This window comes from Engraulis encrasicolus, chromosome 4 (genome assembly GCF_034702125.1).
Source record: "Engraulis encrasicolus isolate BLACKSEA-1 chromosome 4, IST_EnEncr_1.0, whole genome shotgun sequence".
In the NCBI taxonomy this organism is placed as follows: Eukaryota; Metazoa; Chordata; class Actinopteri; order Clupeiformes; family Engraulidae; genus Engraulis; species Engraulis encrasicolus.
Window position 1 is genome coordinate 9,802,394 of NC_085860.1, and position 22,846 is coordinate 9,825,239.

At 41.2% G+C, this 22,846-nt stretch overlaps 3 protein-coding genes across 4 annotated transcripts; 1 reads left to right on the forward strand and 2 right to left on the reverse strand.

Annotated features, from left to right (window-relative positions):
• Positions 1–3,683: 3,683 nt before the first annotated feature.
• polr2c (RNA polymerase II subunit C) lies at positions 3,684–7,411 on the reverse strand. The gene is made up of 9 exons (XM_063196655.1): positions 7,216–7,411; positions 6,991–7,040; positions 6,556–6,624; positions 6,096–6,148; positions 5,743–5,871; positions 5,408–5,459; positions 4,697–4,865; positions 4,514–4,588; positions 3,684–4,168 (listed from the first exon to the last, which is right to left on the reverse strand). The coding sequence occupies exons 1-9, from the start codon at positions 7,299–7,301 to the stop codon at positions 4,024–4,026; spliced, it is 828 nt and encodes a 275-aa protein (XP_063052725.1). The 5' UTR covers positions 7,302–7,411; the 3' UTR covers positions 3,684–4,023.
• A 741-nt stretch (positions 7,412–8,152) lies between these two features.
• Positions 8,153–14,223, reverse strand: coq9 (coenzyme Q9 homolog (S. cerevisiae)). The gene is made up of 9 exons (XM_063196652.1): positions 14,107–14,223; positions 13,397–13,640; positions 12,937–13,072; positions 12,322–12,464; positions 10,048–10,132; positions 9,593–9,697; positions 8,974–9,129; positions 8,730–8,783; positions 8,153–8,534 (listed from the first exon to the last, which is right to left on the reverse strand). Exons 1-9 carry the CDS (start codon positions 14,162–14,164, stop codon positions 8,499–8,501), a joined length of 1,017 nt encoding a protein of 338 aa, XP_063052722.1. The 5' UTR covers positions 14,165–14,223; the 3' UTR covers positions 8,153–8,498.
• A 6-nt stretch (positions 14,224–14,229) lies between these two features.
• Positions 14,230–22,842, forward strand: ciapin1 (cytokine induced apoptosis inhibitor 1). Of its 2 annotated transcripts, none has more exons than XM_063196654.1 (9): positions 14,230–14,331; positions 18,285–18,444; positions 18,554–18,697; positions 18,977–19,056; positions 19,150–19,318; positions 19,439–19,512; positions 21,784–21,905; positions 22,020–22,101; positions 22,224–22,842. In XM_063196654.1, exons 2-9 carry the CDS (start codon positions 18,291–18,293, stop codon positions 22,332–22,334), a joined length of 936 nt encoding a protein of 311 aa, XP_063052724.1. In that variant the 5' UTR covers positions 14,230–14,331; positions 18,285–18,290; the 3' UTR covers positions 22,335–22,842. The 2 variants fall into 2 exon arrangements, with proteins under 2 accessions (XP_063052724.1, XP_063052723.1); XM_063196653.1 differs by having other exon boundaries at positions 14,231–14,331; positions 19,436–19,512.
• The last annotated feature ends 4 nt before the right edge of the window (positions 22,843–22,846 follow it).

The following is a 22,846-nucleotide window of genomic DNA, read 5'->3' on the forward strand; positions in this document are numbered from 1 at the left end:
ACCTATGAGAAACGTCACAAGTGTTATCCTGCACAACACCCAATCAATCTACAAGTTTGATGTAACCATAATGTGAATGAATAAATGAATGAATCAATTCTCACCATTTCCACCAAGCGTTGGAGCACAACATTTTTACGGATCCTGGGTGTTTGAGGGAAGTCTCTTTGGTAACACAGAGTGGGGGCCAGAATAAAGTAATACAGGTCTGGAAGTATGACAGAATCACCACAAATCAGGTTTTAGGGTTTCATTTAATCAGACTGCGGCTGAGTCAAAACAATATGAAGATGCCAACTTATTTCAAATGATTTCAAAACTCACCACAGAAAGTGATATCAGGCTTACTTTCATCCTTTCTCTGAAGAATTTCAGATTTTGTTCCTATGAAACAAAACAATCCAAAAACATATATACAAACAACTATTCATGAAGAAGTTAACCAAAGCAATGCAGATGTTTGTCATTTGACACTGCATAAGCTCTCATGAAGATTCTCAGTGGTCAGTCAGGCTTCAAAGTCTGAATAAAGTTATTTGAAGATGTAAACGTTAAAGAGAGAACAACTGTGGGCCTATTTCACCTGAACACCATGCACAACCCTTCAAGACCAGGCGAACGATTGACCATTCTAAAATCACAAAGGTTCAAAGCCTGCAACTCATCTAGTGTACCTTCATATAAAACTGAAACAACCATCTCTGGAACTTCATCAGTCACCCCCCCCCCCCAAATAAAGGATAATTTATTTTTGTTTGTCACTGCAAAAAGTTACAGGTTGTACCTTGTGTGCATTGTATCTTATGGTACCAGCTGACGACCTGCTGATATGAGTGAAGCTTCAGCCCAAGTATCGTGTAGCTGAACAAAACAAGGAGAGCTCCACCTTGTGGAAAAATAGCAGTCATTACATACAAAGTGTGTTTCAAGCCCAAACATATTTGACAACCAATAAACGTCTAGTAGTGAGCAACTGTAATATCATTGAAGAAGCCCAAATGACTTAGATAAACATGACATGGATGAAAATGAGATTCTGCAAACATCTTTGACAACGTACAGCTGACCAATTAGTGTTGCATGAAGGCTGGTGAAGGTTGTCTCATTATGGACGCGCAGCGGACATACAGTACATGACATAATCACTAATTATATACGATACATTACCGATTATCTGAATTTAGAGTCATTTGTTTTGCATAGGCCTGATCCGAAAGTCCCATAAATGTCCCCTTGCTTACTTATGCCATGCCATGCCACTGTTACCTGTAGACAGAGAAGTTTTAAAATGTAGAATAACAGTGGTAGGGAAGACAGCCAGAAGCAAAAGGTTTGCAAAGTGAAGCCAGTATGCCAATGGAGAAGTGAGGCTGCCCTGAGATAGGAAACAAAGTGCACATGTATTAGTCATATCATTGTAACTTGAACAATTAACATTATTGATCATCCTCACCTTGGTTAGGCTCTTGGCCACAATCAGGGACATAATAGGAAATATATTGGCAGCTGTAAGAGCAAAGTACAATAAAGTGTAAAATTAACAATATATTTTCCCAACCATTTGAAACAACTTTTCCTATTTAAAAAAAAAAGAAAGAAATAGGCAATGAAACATTCAAAGTGACTCAATGGCCATTGTGCAAATCGTAAAGCCTATAGCAGGGGTGTCAAACTCATTTCAGTTCAGCGCCACACATACAGTTTGATCTCAAGTGGGCCGGACAAGTAATGTAATTGCTTCATATTGTAATTACATTGCTAGTCAATCATCTCGAGGCGCATAACAGCGGATACATCCAGAGCATTGACCGTAGTGACCAAAAATGACAAATTAGAGGCGCATAACAGTGGATACATCTAGAGCATAGACTGTAGTGACCAAAAAAGGCAAATGTATTACACCTGTCATACACCTGCAGCACCTTTGCAATAGAGAGTTTCTTCTTTTTTTCTCTACAAGTCTGGAGCCATAATATTAAACCATCCGCATCTAGCCCCCAGGCCTTATGTTTGACACCCCTGGTAGGCCTATATAGGGAAAGTAAGAACTGTCCCACTTTTATGTGCTATTGGCTAAGCACACAAAGGCCCACATTCCATCTACTGTAATATGTTGTAATATAGGCACGGTAGAAGAAATGTGGGTGTGACATGAGAAAAATAACAAATGGGCCACCATATTATGAATCATTTTGTCAGTTTCATGTATTTCTTTTTCATATGGGTTACTTCAATACATAGAGCCTCACCCAAGAACAAGTACAGATATGGCCAGTAGTTGTCCCCAATCAGGAGTTCAAGGGCTTTCTTTAAATCAATCAGGAAGCCATGCCTGAATACAATAGAAAATAAAGGAATGAATGCACCTGTAATGTGTATGCATTTTTCCCCTCTCTGACAAGCTATAGGCATACTTTACTCACTGTATGAAGTTCTCAAGAAACAGATGAGCGTAGGTCAAGATCTGAGGATGGATGGAACATCACATTTGTACCAAAGCATGAATCATATTGTTTTGAATACAGTAATACAGTAATAAAGCAGTAATAAAGCTGCTTCTTTAACATGACACCGAAAGCTTCTCACCAGAAGAATTACTATCCAGTTGAGAATTCCTCTATAATTTGTGAAGCGACTGTTGGAGCTCAATAATGAATCCTGGACACTGTGGCAACTAGGTTGTGACAAAAAAAAAGAGTACATTTGAAACAATTTATAATAATTCCAATAGCCTTTCGATATGCTCCAGGCCAGGGTAAATAAACAACGTACCAGAGCATCTCCATGTAGTATGGTTCCTGGGGAGATGGATCTGTGCCCATGCTTGCATCCTCTCCAGACTGCGAAAGGGACTGACCGCGGATGTAAGCCTTTGGGACAGACATGTCAGCTGTTGTTGTAGCCTACTCTCTTATAACGTCTGAAGTTCAATGTTACACGTTCAGTAGCTTGTCTACATGTGCCTAAAGCTAATGTCTTTGCATACAGAGCAACATAACTGTGTCCGCCTCTTTGCGCACAATGTTTATTTTTAGAGGTCGGTACAGATAGACTGCCAGGACACATTGCCAAGCATTTTAGAAGCTTTTCCTGTGTTGCCTCCCATGTAATATTCTCATTTCGTTGAATAAGTAATACACCACGTCGTTTGGTCTTTGAAATAATTTCAATTCTTCAGTCACTCCATGGCTTAGCATCCTTGTAGTGCGCACGGCTCAAGCTAGTGTTGTGATAGGCTATGACGCGGCAAAGCAGACCACATCTGAAGCATCTGCATTTTTCCCCCCGCCGCTGTCCGTTCATCTTGCCACATGGAATGGTCCAGCACCATTTTTTTTTCTTTTTTTTTTACAGTCATGGACGGTTAATTACCTACACGGTCGACAGACGATCCAAGGTCAGTAGTAGGCTACTGGCACAAAATAGGTTGGCCCCTGTTACGAAAGTGCATTTAACTGTTATTTCGTCATTTGCAATATGTTCACATTACAATATAAAGGCACAGCAAGGAGATTGCGTTAATAAACTATAAGATCGGTTGCACGTGACGTTGGACAGTCACTCATGCTTTTGGAATACAAGCGCATCCAGGGATTTGGCACACAATTGCACTGTTTTGGCCCGACAGATTTCAGCATACACCAATGTACATGTCGATCCAAAAGAAAGAAGTAAATACAAAGTGCACCATCTTATGCCTTTATTTGTAAAGAAAATAAATCATCACAAATTTTACATAAAATACCATCAATAGGTCAAAAGTATTTTTCAATGGACAGTTTTTCCAAGTCAACACAAGGACATTGCTGTCCAGATGTTTTACATTATTCTAGAAAACATAAACAAAGGAACAAGACATTTTAAAAGGACTCAGTTCTTGTGGATATTTGCGACTGGTGCAACTCTACTAGCCAAAGTGAGGCAAGGCACAAAGCCCATAATGTCCTGAATGCTTAGCCAGTCTATTTGTGAACAATGCCATAGAATTATAGTAATACTACAGCATGTATCTCTGCATTTTCTTCAGTTGATGGTGAGCACATCACTCTGGATCTCGTGGCTCAGCTGTGTCTGTAGATCACTGAGCTTCTTTTTCAACATGGACAGGGCGGTCAGCACAATGGTCTCTGGCCGCAGCGAACCACACGACTCTACGTTGTAGTAGAACCTGCCGGGGATTTGGATCAAAAGTGCAACACGCACATCCATTTGCAGATTAGTAAATTGGTGTCACAATCTGTTTTGTTCATGGCTGTCAGGTAACCCATCCATGATGATAGAACTTAAAGAAGAGGGATTCATCTGGGTATTCAAGCAGTATACAACAGCACATTAAATCAGTGCAAGTACAATTTTCAGACCATTTGCAGGAGTCTTTAGCTGTTCATAGCCATAGATCGCAGTAATTCAGATATGCTTACATACTTTTCCCATCCCTAGCAGTGCTGTACATCCCATTCCCCCAAATCACCACCACCACCACAACACAACCCTCTATGCGGTGACCACTCACTTCTCTGGTTTGCCATTGGGGTCAAAGGGAGCTTCCACTTCATCCTCCTCAATCTCTGAGTATTCACTCTTTGGCCTAGCATGAGACAAAAACGTGTGTAAATACCTCTCCTCCACTCAAAAAATATATTGCATAATTTGTCATTCTCAAACACAGTCAGGTGTCAAAACAGATGTACTGTACCATTCCTCTGGGCGGGGGTAAACGGTGTGTCTGAGAGCGTTGTCCGGGTCGTACTCAAAGGCCACACCTGCCGTGGGGTTCCACTTGGCGTGCTCTTTCCCAAAGCCCTTCTTGGCAAAGGCCCGCAGACGCAGCTCTTGGCCTTTACGGAGCTTGACAAGCAAGATGTCTGTTGGAATCAAATCACACACAGAAAGAAGAGAAGGTTTCAAGTTCTGGAATATGACAACACTGCAGCGTGCCATTTTTCTGGTAGTTTCAATTTTAATTCTTCTCATTCTTTGGCAGTTAACTTTGTGAACATATTTCTTGTGACCCCGTTGGATTTGTAAAGATGGATGTGACACAGTAGTTTTGCAATCATGTGACCAATATCTTGGCAATTTCAAGCCACAGCCCTCTGGAAAACGAGCCACATCCCTCGTTTATAGACTTTTCAGTTTGTTACATCTCTTTAGTGGCCCATTTTCCCAGAGGTTAACAAAGTTACTTAATGTGTGCACACCTGGTGGGCACCTTACAACACCCTCTCTTATTAAACGAAAGTGCATTACCTGGAAAGGTTAAATCCAATAGGTTTTCAAGTTCATATAAGCTGGAGTTGGAAAAATGTGCCGAAAATGTACAATAATTGTCTGCCTAATAATTTTGTATGCAGTGTATGTATACTTGTTAACACAGTCAGGGGATAAAAAAGAGGCATTTGCTCACCATCTTGTTCTACATAATCATTAGGATCATTGTCCCGATTCCTTGACGTCACCTATGGAGATATAAGGATACAGCTCAATGCATCTATTTACTATAGATTATATCTACTAATTAAAAAGATGTAATCTATGCTTAATGTCACTGCTATCGCTATATCATTAATATCTAGAGTAGAGTAAACTTTATTAATCCCTAAAGGGAAATTAGGGTGCCTTGCTGCCGTGCAGGGCGGCACACCCAAAAAGTAGACTCATGACCAATAAACCATGTTGATCCTTGAATAATACTAGCTATACAAAAATGCAATACTAATATTATTTTATGCATCCCCTTACAGGAATGACTCGTGGGTTGGTTGATAGGAGGTCTCTGGAGGTCACGTGACGTGTCTGGTCCTCTGTGCAGCGTACGTCCAGGGTCAACTCCACAGAGCACTCAGGGCAGAAGTCATCACACGTACAATCCTGTAGTCGACACAGAAATATCACAACAGGAAGTTAATCTTTACGTCTGCCCACTAGTATGCATATATTAACAACAAGAACGTATTCCTTGCTTCATGTCAGCATTTTTATGCATACATACCCATGCACCAATATTTCAGATCAAATATGTGAACTATATAGTACATCCTGTGTACACCAACTGTGTTAACATTTCAAACTAATTCAACAAAACTAAAACTCACTCTGGAGTACTGCAGCTTATCCACAACGTCATCACTTGTCAGTGGAATGAGACCTAGAAATTAAAACGTGCGACATCACAGTTGTTAACCATACTGTAGGAGAGATGGATTATGGGCCGTTGAGGGCCAATTAAGGATCTCGTGTCATAGAATGGGTGCAGCCTTGATTCAGTGCAATGTAATGTTAGATTTGCAATAGAGCAATAATTGTTACAATAAATAATAGACTGGATAAAGTTATACACATTGTTACACAGCACGTCAGAGGCATATTACTGCCCATTAAATACCTTTGTCTGTGGATGATTTTGGAGAAATTTGAATGCTATTTTTTGGTTATTAGGTCATGCAATGTCAATGTTTCCAACTGTTGTCTTACTATCCTATACAGTAGGGTACTCCTCCCAATCACCATCTTGTAATACACCCCATGACAAAGCCACATTTCAAAGTAACTCACCAACTCTGTGGGCGATGAACTCATCATGAAGAACAGAGGAGTTGGCATCAATTTGGATCCAGTCGATGGCTAAATACGGGGGACACACACACGGTTACAATATTCATATGGCCAAACGCACATGCAGCAGAGTGATAAGTTGATCATCACCATATCTGATGGAAATATAAAAGGCCTATGCAACAGTGCATAGGGCTATTAAGATTCTTCAAATTACACCTGACCTGACAGATGCTTATATAAAAAAAACACAAAAAAACATGGTAAACAGGTCAGAGGAAGCAGAGCAAGCAGAGGAAGACTGGGCAAATATCTAAATGCAGCTACAGTATATGGTTAGGGTAACACAAAAGTACAGTTATGAATAATGATAGTGCGCTAATCATCATTTAACAACAGTGACATGAACCATCAAAGAATACCGACCCCCCTTACCTATTGTTGGAACTTCCGACATAAATACACGTCGGACAGAGTTAGCAACCCTGCAAGATAATGACACAGAATATGGCAGTTTAACATAAATGAAGGGCTGGCCACAGTTTGATCAACAACAACAAAATAAAAGTAACAACGTTAAGAAATCGGTGCATGAACTAATGCGGCGATGCTGAGGACAGACAAGCATGCTAACCACAAGTGCGTACATGGGATACCTACGCTAAGTCGGTGTTCTCTACGACAAATTTCACATTTTCATCTGTAAGTTCTGTTATTTTTACAGTCGGCTGATTGGCATACGGCATTTTGGTAACTGCAATGCGCGACTTATTTAGTAGAAATGTAGTCCACTCGCCGCTCAAACCACAATAAACACCTTCATACAGCGGTACTAAATGCCAGGCATATGATTGGTTCTTTAGGTTTCACATCCAGGTTATGTCAAAATACACTTCCGGTGTCCCGTTATAATGCAATAAAAGCCCAGGCATGCCTGTCTATTTTAAAACATTAAAACCCTTTAATGTCCCAGGGCACATTTCTCATCTAATCTCAAAGCTGATATTTCTATTAATTATTTTTTTACTAACTGTATGTTCTAACACCAAACTTATAATCATACACTGAAAAGTGTTCGTTCAAGCTGTTGTTACTCAGTGAATTTAGACATTTCCTTCCAGCAAATAACAAAAATGTGCATGACCATGCATTTTTTTTACATTACTGTTTTAACAGAATCAGTGTTTCAAAATTAACATATATTTGCAATCAAAACCTGATATTCCCAACATTAGTTATCGCAACTTAATTAAGTGGATTCCAACAGCAAGGTAAACAAACGAAAACATACGCCACATGTGGTGGTTATTACAGCTCCAAGAACAATCTACAAATCAGTTTACTAATAAAGTGCTTTACTCTTGCAATGGCATTTCCAACAGTAATATCCACCTATGGTGGTGGTTTAATTGGCAGTTTACACATATACAATCGGTTCAACTGCAGTATGCCAATTTTAAAACACAAAAACAACACATGGGATTTTCCTTGCGTCATGTGTATTTTATATACATTAATTAAATACATACAATTGCCTGTTCCTGTATATTTGGATATGTCCTTGGGTGTTGTGTTGTGAAAAAAAGTACCTCCTGAGAAACATAAAGTACATTTTATTGAAGAATTCTCAAAATGAGAGGATGTTAATGCTTGGCATTACTTTTTTTTTTTTTAAGGATCACATTGGAAAAACAGTTCTGGTGTCGGGGGATGGACACAGGCTGGGGTGTAGATAGTAACTGCTCTTACCCTGATGTTAAAAACCAGGTGGGTAAAACTGAATTTCTTTACAGTAAAGGAAGGATGCCAAGCACACCACCCCTTGCATTACAATTGCTTTCAAGTGAAATGGCAAAACTCGTTTCTTGGGCATAAAGCACACACTCTGTGGAGTGGTGAGGGGAGAGGTTGTGAGGGATGTGGAAGTATACTGCAGTCCTGTTTCATCTTCTCTGGTTCAGCCCTGTGATGTTCTTCAACTGTTAACAGAAGGAAATGGGCAATGTTAGCCACAGCAACATGTGGAGGGGGCGGGGGTGAATTTCAGTAGAAAAAAATATAACATATCCATCATATTCAATTCAATGCATTTTCACACATAACCCCCATAGCTATTTTATTCATTTTCTTTACGCTGACATGCTCTACAGATTTGCCCCCATAATAACACTTACTGTAACTGCAGCCCCCATGAGCCCCTGGGCCACTGCTTCGCCAGTAGACGACACCTGAGAGACAGAAGAGACGTCACAAAGAAAAAGGTCATATACCATAAGAGGGAATATAAAACAGACACACTGTCAGTAGAAGTTGCTAAATGAGTTGCTATACATTAGTATCAGTCAGTAAACAAGAAAGAATAAGCCAGTGAATTTGTTCAGAGTGGTTAACAGACTTTCAACAATACCACCATCATACCTGTTTTGCTGTACTAGCCATGTTGACAACATCCTGGATACGGTTGTCGAGGAAGTTCCATGTGTCCTGGAAGTCAGGGGAGTTGTCTTGTAGCATCACCAGCTCTGTGGTGTTATAGATCCCCGTCAACGCTGCCCGCTTAGTGTACCAGTTCATCTGTGCAGTTTACAAACAGGACAATAAGGACAGAATAGAGGAACCTTTGTTGTCCATGAAGCTTAGAAATGACACTGGTAAAATCAGCTTGGTTATGAAGGAGAGCTATAATTGTACATGCAGACCAGAAATGACCAAAGCAACAGAAGTCATTATTTCTCTATGGCGTCTCAGCGAATTGGGCGACCAAAGTGGATTTACCAGGGGGTGAAGCGAACTGGGTGATGAGAGCGAAATTCATAAGTTTAATGTCAGTTAACTTCATGGTAATAATAAGCTATGGCGGCTTTGGCGAAAACCAATTGGAATGTACGTAGTATCTTGTAATGTCCCAGGTTGACAAGCCAAAGTCGCTCTGTGATGCGCTAAAACAAACACGTCAAGATCACGTCGAAAGCAGCTAACTGTTTGCTTTTGGCTGGTTTTGGTATGCATGTACAGTACCTTTAAAAAGTGCACTTACATCTGTGGAGCGATCGCCAGCATAATACCAGATGTCATCCATTAGGGTGGACAGGTGCTTCAGACTGTGTGGGATATTATGTGGAAGAATCAGGATACTCATGGCCTGTGACACACACACACACACACACACACACACACACACACACACACACACACACACACACACACACAGCTTTAGGACTGAGAATCAAGGCATCAGAAACAAACATAAAAAATTGAAACCGTTAAATTACAATACATTAATCATTTCATGCAGATGAGATCGCCGCCGATCCTAGTCACTATTTGCTGAAAAAGCATAACTACATCATAACAACATTGCTATGACATTGCCAACAGTCTTGAGTCACAGATTAACATATGGCCACTATCATTTTGGTGACAATTAGGTCATAAAAGAGGCTCTGCACCAAAGGGTTACTGTGGTCAAAGTTATATCTAATATGGTAATACCTGTGGCCAAGTATCAATGACGGGCATCAGCATTCTCAACCGTGTCTCCACCGCATCTCTCAAAAACTCTGCCGTTTTCTTTTTCCTATAATAATACAGGTATGAAACAACAGGAAACAATTACATATGCATTGTTCAGATGCAAACCCCTCTAAAAGCTAAAACAAAAATCTGTAAAAGAAATAGCATTTAAATAGCATTTTCACCAGGTAATTACAATCAAATAGGCAATTAAATGTTACTATCAAGTGCAGCAAATCAAGTCCAAACTTGACTTTTTGAAGTTTACTTAATGTATAGCAGTGGTTCTCAAACTTTTTCCAAAACTCACTCCTGGCTGGCACTATCGTAGTTGTGTCTGACCTGAGTTAAATTAGTAAATAAACAATATGGTTTCCAAGCAACAGCAGTACTCGCGCAGACCGATTTTACGATCGGCGTGCACAATCAAAGGAAAGGTGAGATAAAACAAAGAGCAGGGTTCCCACCCTTTTTTCATGAACAAATCCAAGCATTTTTCAGGCACCTCGAAGCAACACATTTTCAGTTTTCCCAGCACCTTTTAATACACCTTTTGTGTTTGATGATGGTCATGGGAAGTGTGGTGGGAGGGGGGTGTGGGGGTCCTCCCCCAGAAAATGTTGTGTTTTTAAGATGCAGTTTCCTGCATTCTGATCTATTTTAGGGTGTCGAATGGCAATTTTTTTATGTACCGTCACAATTAATTTCTATTTGGTTTATTGAGTTTGACTTGACAGAAATTTCAAGCTTTTTCAAGCAAAAATTCAAGCTTTTTCACAACCTTGAAAGACTTGAAATTCAAGCATTTTCAAGGAATTCAAGCACCAGTGGGAACCCTGAAAGAGGGACTGCGGTCGAATACATTGTAGATGTGTGTTCATAATATGATGTTGGTGAGGGCTTTTAAACATATTGGCTTATTGGCGAGACAGGAAATAATTTCCTTGGGTGGGAAAAAAAAAAACAGAATCAGATGTCACACAGATGGCGCAAGCCCCCCCTGTGATGCCTCATAGCCCCACTTAACTAAATATTTGTGTAAAGTAGAGGTGCTCCGATTGCTCGGCTGCCGATCATGACCGGCCGATAATGGCCAAAAATAGCCTGATCGGTGATCGGAAAAACATGCCGATCAAAAAACCGATCGAGAGATATTAAATTCCTCACGCAACCATTTGCCTTTACACCTGGCGCTGCATGTAGGCTAGGCGCTGGCTCTGCACAGCTGCAACTGCACCAAAAGAAGGCATCTTTGCTTGTCTATAACTTTTCGCCATTCCCCCCTTCATTTCCACCATTCATAACCATATCTGCATCAACAATGATCTGATTTTCCGATCCATGCGCCGTTTACCTGACAATGTAATTTGCGATTGAGTACTCGCCAGTGAGCCATGTTACGTTATAACCTGTGTAGTTGCCTTGGTCAGCACGCGACAACTTCACGTTGTCAGCACAAACATGTCAATTATTGTTTTCAAAGTTGTAATTGGCAGTCAGTCGATTAGTTTGATAGTCGCTGAAACACCAAACGGCGACAGATGTGGTTAAAACTTGAGAGAGAGATTCAGAACGGTAGTGGAGCACTGCAACTGTGGACGGTGACAGAGAGGGGAGGGGCTCTCCTCACGAGGCTGCTCATTTAAAGCGACAGGTTGTTTTTTTCTCGTATGTGGAAGACTATTTGATGTAATGTTTCAGTTTCAATTCAATCTTAAATAGTTTAGTTATTCTATGCAATAACTTATACATTGATTAATACTGTAGACTGTATTACCAACACTAGTCTGAAAGATAATAATAATAATAATAATAATGATGATGATGATGATGATGATGATGATGATGATGATGATGATAATAATAGCCTAGTAATAGACATGTGCAAATTAAGATTGATTGGTTTATGGGCAGAAATGGTATTCAATAAGGATAATTAATAGGCTATTAAAAAAATAGGAAATCATTTTTGTGATCGGCAATGATCGGTAATCGGCAGATAAGGATTTTTGGTGATCGGTATCGGTGATCGGAGCCAAAAAATGGTGATCGGAGCACCTCTAGTGTAAAGTCACTATGACTATCGAAAAGCACATGTTAAAATGTAGGCTTCTGTCCTATGCCTGATTTCAGACATGAAGCCTAAGATGCTTCAGGCCTGTGCATACTGTGTTTACACAGACAGGATTGCCAGAGCATCTGTTACAAAAGCACCGCTTATGCGCAGCTTATCCTTGGAGGTGGAGGACTTACTCTGCCTGACCAAGCTGGATCTGCTTCTCCTGCTCGGCCAATATCTCTGTGAGTTGGGTGTTACACTCGGCCACAAAGTGAAGCACCAGATCTCCTGCTCCGTTGGTGAACATTCCGTTACAGGCAGATGACAGGCCCAGTGTCTGGCAGAGAAACAAGGACATCGGGGGAACATAAATTACACAATACAGTCTTACAACCATAACTTCTGCTTAACTAACAGCTTGTTTTTAAAATACGAGGAAATACAATTCAAATAAATACTAATATTCCATTTCCAACCACAAGTGTCCCTAGCTTGATGCATCATCAACCCGTTTAGCATCACTTTATGGAAACTAGTTGCTGAGAAGTGAAATGAAAGTGAACGGAGGCACAAGGTGGCCACAGGTTCTCAATCCCAACATTGAGAATGAAAAAACCCTCCAAAAATGTTGATCCAGCCAGCTCTAAATCAGCTGATAGAATATGCACTCATGACCGGTAGATCAGTGATCATCAGTACATCAGTACTCAATGGAATAACATGTATTAGAAAGAAAACCCAGCAAAGTTTTCATTTTTTGATCTTTGACTGACATTAGTAACATTAGTTGAACCAAGTTAAGTACGAACCTCTGCTCCTGCTGCGATGGACTCCATAGTCCAGCCGTACTGGGGCACAAAGTCGATGGCTGCCGTCAGGATGCGCTGCGCAAGCTGCTCCTCTGTCTCATAGTCCTCATTCTGCTCCCCACTCTGGTCTTGGTAGCTGCAGTGAAGACAGAGTAAGGAAGGAAGGAAGGAAGGAAGGAAGGAAGAAATGAAGGATGGACAAATGAAGGGGCAGATGAAAGGATAGTTTGCAGTGCAAATTTGTGTGTACGCTACAATAACCAAATGATATTTTTGGACCACAAATGCTTCCAAAGCAAGTATCAGCTGCATCACTTTCAGCATTCATTACTTAACCATTGCATGTGTCTCTAAGGAGATATTACAACATACTGTATGTGCCATGTTTCAAAACTGATGGTTGCTTTGTAGATGTATTAATATTGGTATAGCCATGTGTATACTGCATTATTCTGCATACCTTGTATTAACATGGGGGTCCTCTTGCCCTGTGGCAGTGTCACCTGCAGACGCTTCGTGTGTGGCAGAAGATGCCCCTGGATCTGCAGATGCATGGGTGTCCTCGGAGTGAGGTGCATGATGAGTGGCAGAAGCGGAGGCAGGTGAGGGGTTCTTTGTGTCATCATGGACCCGCAGCAGGGCAGCACGGTGGATGCCCCGTCTGATGCTGGTGCACTGGGGATTGGCTGCTCTCTGCACTACCACTAGAGGAAGGAGTTAGCGTTTTGAGTGAATGTCATGAGCATTTCTGGAATGACTAGGGAAAACTCAGGAGTGTTATCGGCCCGAAAGCTAACTTTAAACAAACCTGATGGATGCTCACGCTGTCCAGAGTCACCAACCCACTTGGAGTGACGCCCCCTCACGTAACGTTAGGGTAATTTTATGTTGACTTCTTGCAAAGTCGTTTCACTATTGTTAAATACTCTTGTATAGATAACGAACGTTCTTGTACTTGTTCTCTCTTCTCTCTATATAACCTGTTTGCTTGCGTATTGCTGTCCTTCAAGATCACCTTGCTCAACTCCAAATGACATTTAGCTGTGCAGCCTGTGACTGCTAGCCACACTATCGAACACAAGCGTTGTAGTGGCAGAGCTGTGTACGCGTTTGACAGATACATATGGTTACCACAGAATAAAATAACAAACAAGACTCTTCAAGACTCACCACAACCCAGACTTCGCAAAGCCCTCCCAGCTTGAAGTCCTCTTATTAGCGCAGCCATATCCAGATGGAACTTGGCGTTCTCCTGCACACTGACTGCGTAATTAGGGCGCGACCCATTACGTATCGAACGCCAGTGTTTTGTACGTCACTAGTAGCGAGCCAGCGAGAGCGTCCTGTGATAACCTGGGATCCAGAGGGGTACTTCGTTGGTATATTTTATATCGAGTAAGTCTATAACTTTATAATACGATACCGCTAATTCAAATGTCTTGTTATTCCAGTGTTTTACTTGGGCCTTTTTGAACCATAAAAAATATGCTGCGTCACGTTGAACGAGTATCAGATGGCTAACTGGTAGTTAGCCGTCAGTACATGGGACTCGTGTCTTTTAAGCCATTGATGTGCGCAGCTATTCTGGACTTTACGGTCCCATTCACTTCAATTCATTTTTTTGGCGTTTTACATATTTCGGACCGTGCGGACGCCGCTGTACTCGTGCGAGGAAAACAACAATTGTCTCGGGTGCTAAACATGGTCATGGAACGGCTTGCTTAACCAGAATGGTGTGTGTTGTGTCATTTCGAAGATAATTAAAGAAAATCTTATTACAATGGGATTTCTCATAGGCATGGTTTTGCATGTCTCCTATCTCTTTTCATGTTGACTGAGCTATCACCGTTACAAGTTTACAAGGTGCGCAGCGCACATATGTATGCATACAAAAATGAAGAATACATTTCACAGTGTAATTCTGCAAATAATTCACTTCAAAGTTAAGTGTTATTACATAGGCACCATGGTCATCAATATGTGTGTAAGAACAAGTGAAAAAACAAATCGGTCAGTTTGTCAAAGAGGAGACGGTAGATATGCACCATAATACACAGTATTCATCGAAATATGCCCCTGAATGATACGCTGAAGAAATACTGTACTGAATTGGACTAATCATGGCCTATCAGAAGTGAGGTAACATACACGAGTGTAAAAATAATCCTTTGATGGGCTTTGAACCCACAACCTGTGGAATAGTAGGCATGACTTCATCCACTAACCTACCACAGTTTCAGTAAACTTTGTTTGACCAGAAAACTTCTTGTTGTGCACATTATCACAGCACTAAAAAATCATATAGGCCTACAATCATTTCTTCATCATACTTCAGACAATGAGGTAATGGTGCAGGGAAAATATATTTTATATGATTTATTGTGTTAAAATGCACAACGACGACATATCTGTCTGGTCTTAACATTTCTTATGAAACTGTGGTAGCTTAGTGGATGAAGTCATGCTGTCCATACCATAAGTTGTGGGTTCAAGGCCACTCAGCATTCAACTTTTACTCACGTGTATGTTACCTCACTCCTGATATAGGCCTACATTATAAGGCTTATTGGGTAAATAAATATTTGTGCCTTCAGTATGTCTTCAGCATATCTTTCAGGAGCATATAGCGACACATACTGTGTATTATGCTAGATATCATCCACAGTGTCTGCTTTGAGAAATTAATCATTCTCAATTTGCACTACTTATTACATATGTGGTATGATCTGTTAACTTCAGAGTTACTTATTTTCAGAATTACAGAAAGTTCTGATCATTCTGCACATTGTAAAGATGAAATGGTGATGACGCAGTGAACATGCTAAGAGATATGAAACCTGTCCAATCATGCAAATGACATCCCACTATAATAAGATTTTATTCAATTTTCTTCAAAACAACACAACACATTGCAGAAATTCTTGTAGCCATCATATGTAGGCCTATAGGATGTAATGGAAGCATTTACACATTGTCAAGATTCAAGATTCAAGAATTTATTGTCATTGTCAAAAAGGCAACGAAATTGTGTTTGGGGTACAATACTTAGTAGTAGCAGGTTTCCAAGTAAAGTGCAAAACGAGGTAAAAGTGACACCAGTGCTTGACCCCCCCAGCCCCCCCATCCCACTTAAAGTGCAGCAGAGATTAAGTGCATAATACGACACCCCCCCCCCTCTCTCAAACATGCACGCGCACACACACACACACACACACACACACACACACACACACACACACACAGAGAATGTCCAAAGGATAGATGGATAACATTTAAGACAGTAATGTTCCTCAGCAGTCCTGCAAATTCAAAAGTCTAATGGCCTGGTGGTAAACGCTCTTGGCCAGTCTTTCGGTGCGGCTCTGAAGGGACCTGTACCTTCTACCTGAGGGTAGCTGTTGGAACAGATGGTAGGCAGGATGGTGGCTGTCACGCAGGATGTTATGCACTCTCCGTAGACAGCGTGTGGTGTAGATGGTACTAATCTCTGGGAGAGGCATTCCAGTGATTTTCCCTGCTGTTTTCACCACACGCTGGAGTGCCTGCTGATCTGCTTTGGAGGAGCTGGAGAACCACACTAGGAACCCATAGGTCAGAACACTGCTGATGGCACAGTTGTAAAAGTTCACCAGCAGTGGTCTGGGGATGTGGTAGCTCCTCAGCTTCCTCAGGTAGAAAAGGCGCTGCTGGGCCTTCCCAACAGCAGAGGCGATGTGGGTGCCCCAAGACAGGTCCTCCGCCAGGGTCACTCCCAGGAATTTAAAAGTCCTGACTCTCTCCACCTCCTCTGACCCGATGGAGAGGGGTTTGTGATGCTTCGGCTACTTCTTTCTAAAGCAGCGCAAGCACCCTTTTCTCACAGACCCTTGTTGTGCCCTACAGACAGACTTGAAGTACTTTGTACATGGGCCCATCTAAAACATGCAGTACAATGTTAAGATTTTGTTTGTTAATTCTTAACCTACAAACATGGAAAAGACAGAGGAGATGGAAGACATTGGAAACTTATTGAATGTAGCAATCCCACTACAATAGAAACAACATGAATTGTTTGCCAATTAATGACTATATGTAGTAGCCTAGCCTATAATGCAACATTTGTTATATAGCCTAATAGTGAGTTCAATTGAATCCGAATGTCTCAGCGTGCCCTACAATATCGCCCCCCTGTGGCCACATTAGCTAATGAAGATAATGTTGCTTGAGTGATATGTGGCATGTGCATTATTGAGGAAAGAGACGTAGGCTATGTGCCGTCAGTATTTTTCCTTCATATCATTCAGAAGCATGGTGTGATGCATACTTTGTACTATGGTGCGCATATCTACCATCTCCTCTTTGACAAACTGACCGATTTGTTTTTTCACTTGTTCTTACACACATATTGATGACCATGGTGCCTATGTAATAACACTTAACTGTGAAGTGAATTATTTGCAGAATTACACTGTGAAATGTATTCTTCCTTTTTGTATGCATACATATGTGCGCTGTGCACCTTGTAAACTTGTAACGGTGATAGCTCAGTCAACATGAAAAGAGATAAGAGACATGCAAAACCATGCCTATGAGAAATCCCATTGTAATAAGATTTTCTTTAATTATCTTCGAAATGACACAACACACACCATTCTGGTTAAGCAAGCCGTTCCATGACCATGTTTAGCACCCGAGACAATTGTTGTTTTCCTCGCACGAGTACAGCGGCGTCCGCACGGTCCGAAATATGTAAAACGCCAAAAAAAATGAATTGAAGTGAATGGGACCGTAAAGTCCAGAATAGCTGCGCACATCAATGGCTTAAAAGACACGAGTGTACATGGGGCAACATTTTCACCAATGCGCATTGTTGGTTTCATGAAGCAGTGTCTTAAAAAAATGCTGAATTGTTTTGTTTTTTTCTTCTCCTAAACACACTCAGCTACCCACACCGTAGCCTACACATTTAGGCCTTGTCAGACACCGCTAGCCACAAGGTTTTTCTCTTCCAACTTGCTCGAATGTTCTTTGTTTACTTGATCAGCTATCCCAATGCTTGGGATATTTTGGACCATACAGGTTTCAGATACGCGTATAATGTCTGTACAAAAAGGAATCATCTAACAAGTATACAGCAAGTCAGGGTTAAAGAGATTGGCATTGTTATGCGCTGATTCAAGGACAATGTTGCTGACACCCAGCCAGTACCAAAATGGACTGTTGCCTCACAACTTTTACCATGTGGTCTGTCTGCCTATCTCTGAAGACCCTTGTCCCACACACACATAACCTTTGTAGTCTGCCATGCTTGAGACCATACATGCTGCATACTTTATTGTGCATCCTTTCAATAAAATGTCATTTTGCAGGTGGAAATGGCAGACTTGGGGTTGAAGGCAGGTGACCGGGTTCTGCTGTTGTGGAGTCAGCCATCATCTCCAGACGGCCTGAAAGAACTTGCAGAAACGTTAGGTGGCCTTGTCAGTGGTGGCCAGCTGTCAGTGGAGAATATAGAAAGGCTTGTATTATGTAAGTATTAAGTCACTAACCTGTTTGTCAACAAAAACAACCCTGTTATAACATGCACTACTAGGATCATCATCTCTTATAATAACTTGTATTGCTGTTGTCTCATCAGCTGCTCATGGTCCATCAAGCTATGACTGCGTTCTATCTGGAATCCTGCCTGACAGTGCGGTCATCCATAGCTCTGAACTGCTTGAAGAAATTGCGAGGATCATGAAACCTGGAGGGAAGCTTGTTCTAGAGGAGGCAGTTACTGGTAAGGAGCTCATATTTTGTCTTCTATAAAGAAAATGAGCCACATGTCACTGTTGCATAATGTAATATAACAAACATGTAATACCAATGTAACATAACTGTTAAATAATTATACATTTTTGGAGGCAATCCAAAGCAGAATATAGGCAGACTTCAGATCAAGACTGTCATTGTAGACCAGTGTTTCCCAAACTTTTTAGCGAAGACCCCCTTTTGGACTTAAGAATATTTTCGCTTAAAATTCCCCATCTATTAAACCATCTGACATTGTTTCTAACAGGTTCTGAAAGCAACGGTGTTAGGTCAGCGGAGAAGCTAATGTCGGTCCTGAAGCTGTCTGGACTGATATCAGTCACTGAGGTAAATAAGAACATTTGGAAGCGAAGTCCTGCTAATTTTCCACACACAACGTATTGTTGAGCAGGTCACTCATCAGCCTAGTTCTGTCCTTAGGTGAAAAAAGAGGCACTGAGCGAAGAGGCCACCACTGCTCTGAGGACCACCACAGGCTTCCAGGGGAACACTCTGTCACGGCTGCGTTTATCAGCAGCTAAGCCCAATTATGAGGCAGGAGCCTCCACGCAGCTCAAGCTCAGCTTTGCCAAGAAGACTCCCAAACCAGGTGAGATTTTGTGGTGTTTGTGTAACTTGTTACTGTGTGCTTGTTTGTTTGAGATTGACAATGAAGGACATTTGACAATAACATTTTGTAAATTGGTGTGGTACACTTTTTCTATAGCAGAAAAGCCAGCCCTGGACCCAAGTGCAGCCAAAATGTGGACTCTGTCTGCCAATGACATGGACGATGACGACGTAGTGAGTATTTCTGTGTGGACATTTCTTTTCTAAATAAAGAAAACAAGACAGCACTCCACATTGTGTTTTTATTGCCCGTCAGTTTTGGTCTTAACCATCTTCAGTGTTGGGCATTGAACGTTTTGCTGTCCCGTTTTCTTTTGTATAATTCTTTTGTATAATTTCTACAAGATTTATCCAGCCTATAGCATACCTGCCGACCATTACGCATTTTGTGTAGCAGATACGGATTTTGACATCAAACTACGGCGCTGTCACTTCAAAATACGGGAAAAACCAATAGCAAAGTGTTCATGGGCCCTTATAAATTGCTCTGTAGACTTGCAACCACACAGAGCCGTAGACATGGCTCTGCTTGCAATTGTCTCGCGCTGGCCTTTCCATTGGCCAGCAACGTGTGTGGGGGGGGAATATTGACCAATCAGAGCGCTAGTTTGGATGTCTTCATTGTGCTGCGCTCCTCTCGAGTCGAGGCATCAGCTGCAGATATAGAAAGTTTGCTTCGAAATCACGCAAGCAGAGAGACTGGTTAATGTACTCCTATAATCTCTGAAACAAGTGTCCTCCTCCTGTCATCATGTATTATCCATCTTGGTACTGTCGCTGTAGTTTTACTGAGCACCGTCAAAATCACCGTTTCAAAGGTAAAGGACTTTGAGAAAGGTAGCCTGTATGGGAATAGTGAATTGCGTCCAGTTGTTAAATCCGTAAACTTATGAAAATAACTAAAGGCCGAGTCTGTTCGTAATGATTCACCCAATGTTTCGCCGTATTTGACGGCAATATGTTGTTGCTTGTTTTGATATTGGACCGAAACGAGATAACTTCCGAATGATAAAATGTGTCGATGACCGCGCTATAAATTAGCACATTTAGCAGCAAACCAAATTCGGTTTCCCTTTGCGCCGGATCATTTTAACTCGGGAAAATAAAGCGATAGTTCTAACGGTTGTGCTCGGAGTATGTCTACATCCGTAACCTACCATGACACCGTATAGGAATACTGTTCCCCCCTGAGTCATGGCCCATTCTGTGAACAGGTGTAACAGGTCGTGACTCGTGCGTCATACCAAATTGGCATCACTCCACGACTACTGTCCGTAATCACGTATGTATGGCAATCTATTAATAAAATCAATTCTCCTATCATCATATGTGCCGAACAGTGAACTATAGCCAACTCACGACGGCAGATGAGGGTAGATAGGCCTACTATTATGCAGAGAAGTGGAAAAAAAGAAGCGATGCCCCTCAAATGTTACCGTGGAAGTTCCAAGAGCACTGGCCATTAGCCCCCGTCCCTCAGTAGAGCCACTACATGACGCATTTTGTACTGAATGAATGCTGAAAGTGTGATTTTGATGTTAGCCCCCAATGTAATAATATTAACCTGATATTATCCTAGCTTAGATAACACTTGTCTTTATCTTTTTCTCTACTGCTGATGCTTCTTCACAGTAGGTGACAACATCACCATTTATTAATATTGGGGGAGATGATGTAAGAATCATTACAATTCAACTTTTTGTTCATAAAATCACTGAAATGCCTCGGTATTTTATAATCAAATTATACATTTTCCTACATGTACCTTCTACAGCCAAAAACATAATCAGCAAATACTTCAATTTCATACTCAATTCCAGCTCCTTAACACCCCCCAAGTGACCAAATGCTCTGTTTGGCTGGTACATAGGATAACTTAATAGCCACTTAGGCCTACTAGCCAGACTGGTGGTATGTTTGACTAGTAAGATTAACAGCCATATTGGCTGGTGATCAATAAAGTTAATTTAGAGGCCTGAATTCCAGCACACTATATCATAGTCTTTTATTGGTGTTATGGTGTGAAACAAAAAAAAACATCTTCCATGAAAGTTTAATAAATTATGTTAGTTCAAAGTACTGTGAAGAGCAAGATAAACTATTTGCCAGATACACGGGATGTTAGGCTAAAATACATTAAAATGCAGGACATTGCATCTAAGAAAAGCATTTTTTTCCTGGGGGAGGACCCCCCTGCCTGAATGAAGTGTCTCATATCTTCCCTGTTGACATTTGGCATCCCTAGGTGTAGGGCAGACTATGCAAAACAAAGTAGCCTCTCAGATGGGCCCGCCGGCGACCCCGTTGCTTTGCCATGCCAAGTTGTTGCGCCGTGAATTGCCGCGCCGCGATAAGTTGCTACTCAAAAACATTTTTAAAGGTTGGCAGGTATGCTATAGTATGTCTTATTCCTGAACTGCACCTTTTGTGTCACTTTGTCTGCAGGACCTGATAGATTCCGATGCTCTTCTGGACGCTGATGACTTCAAGAAACCTGATCCAGCCTCTCTCAAGGCACCCACGTGTGGAGAAGGTGCAAAAAAGAAGAAAAAGGCGTGCAAGAATTGGTACGAAAAATGCATTCCAAAGTTGTCAAAATTTGAGATTTCTAATTTCAGGTTCTATTTTACCCCAGAGACATGTCAAACCCATATGACTTATTGTCCTTTCTACCTTACTAGCACATGCGGACTAGCTGAAGAATTGGACCAGGAAAGCAAAGGAGCTCAGAAAGCCAGCCAGCCTAAATCTGCCTGTGGAAGTGTAAGTTTCATGGGCTATACGCCAAAGTATAGAGTCATTGGTAGAGGTCACAGACATTCATTTTTCTTGTTTTGGGTGTGTGCTGAACTTCAGTGGTTGTGATCAAGTACTTTGTTTTGCAGTGCTATTTGGGTGACGCCTTTAGATGTGCCAGCTGTCCGTACCTGGGGATGCCTGCTTTCAAACCAGGGGAGAAGGTCCTTCTGGATAACATGACACTGACTGATGCATAGAGCCACCCTTCTCACCTGTTCAGCCTCTTGCCACTATGTACATTCCTCATCCCCGTCCCTTGCCAGCCTTTGTTACAGGTTCAGATATTTTTCTTAAAAGACCAGTCACCATCATGCCATTTCAAAGCTGTTGCAACGTCAACCTGTCTAATGGCAGAGAATTCAAATTTTTCCTGTGCCTCCTGTACAAGTTATTATACAGTTATGCTTTCCATTTGATCTGTAACAAACACAGAACTGAAATGGAAAACATAATGTGCAAGTATGCAAACTCGTTTCTGTCAGTAGTTTCTCGTGCTGAGCTTACTCTGATCATACAATATGTGACTATTCACCAAACCAATCGAGTTAAATCTTGACGTTGATTTTTTTTTTCCTTCTGCTAAACGTGGCAGTGAAGAATAATCCTTGTTTAGTAAATCAAGCGCACACAATTCTGAAATGTATTACTGATGTGTATAAAGTGTAATATTTAAGAATAAAATGATAATTATAGGTAATGTTTCTACCCC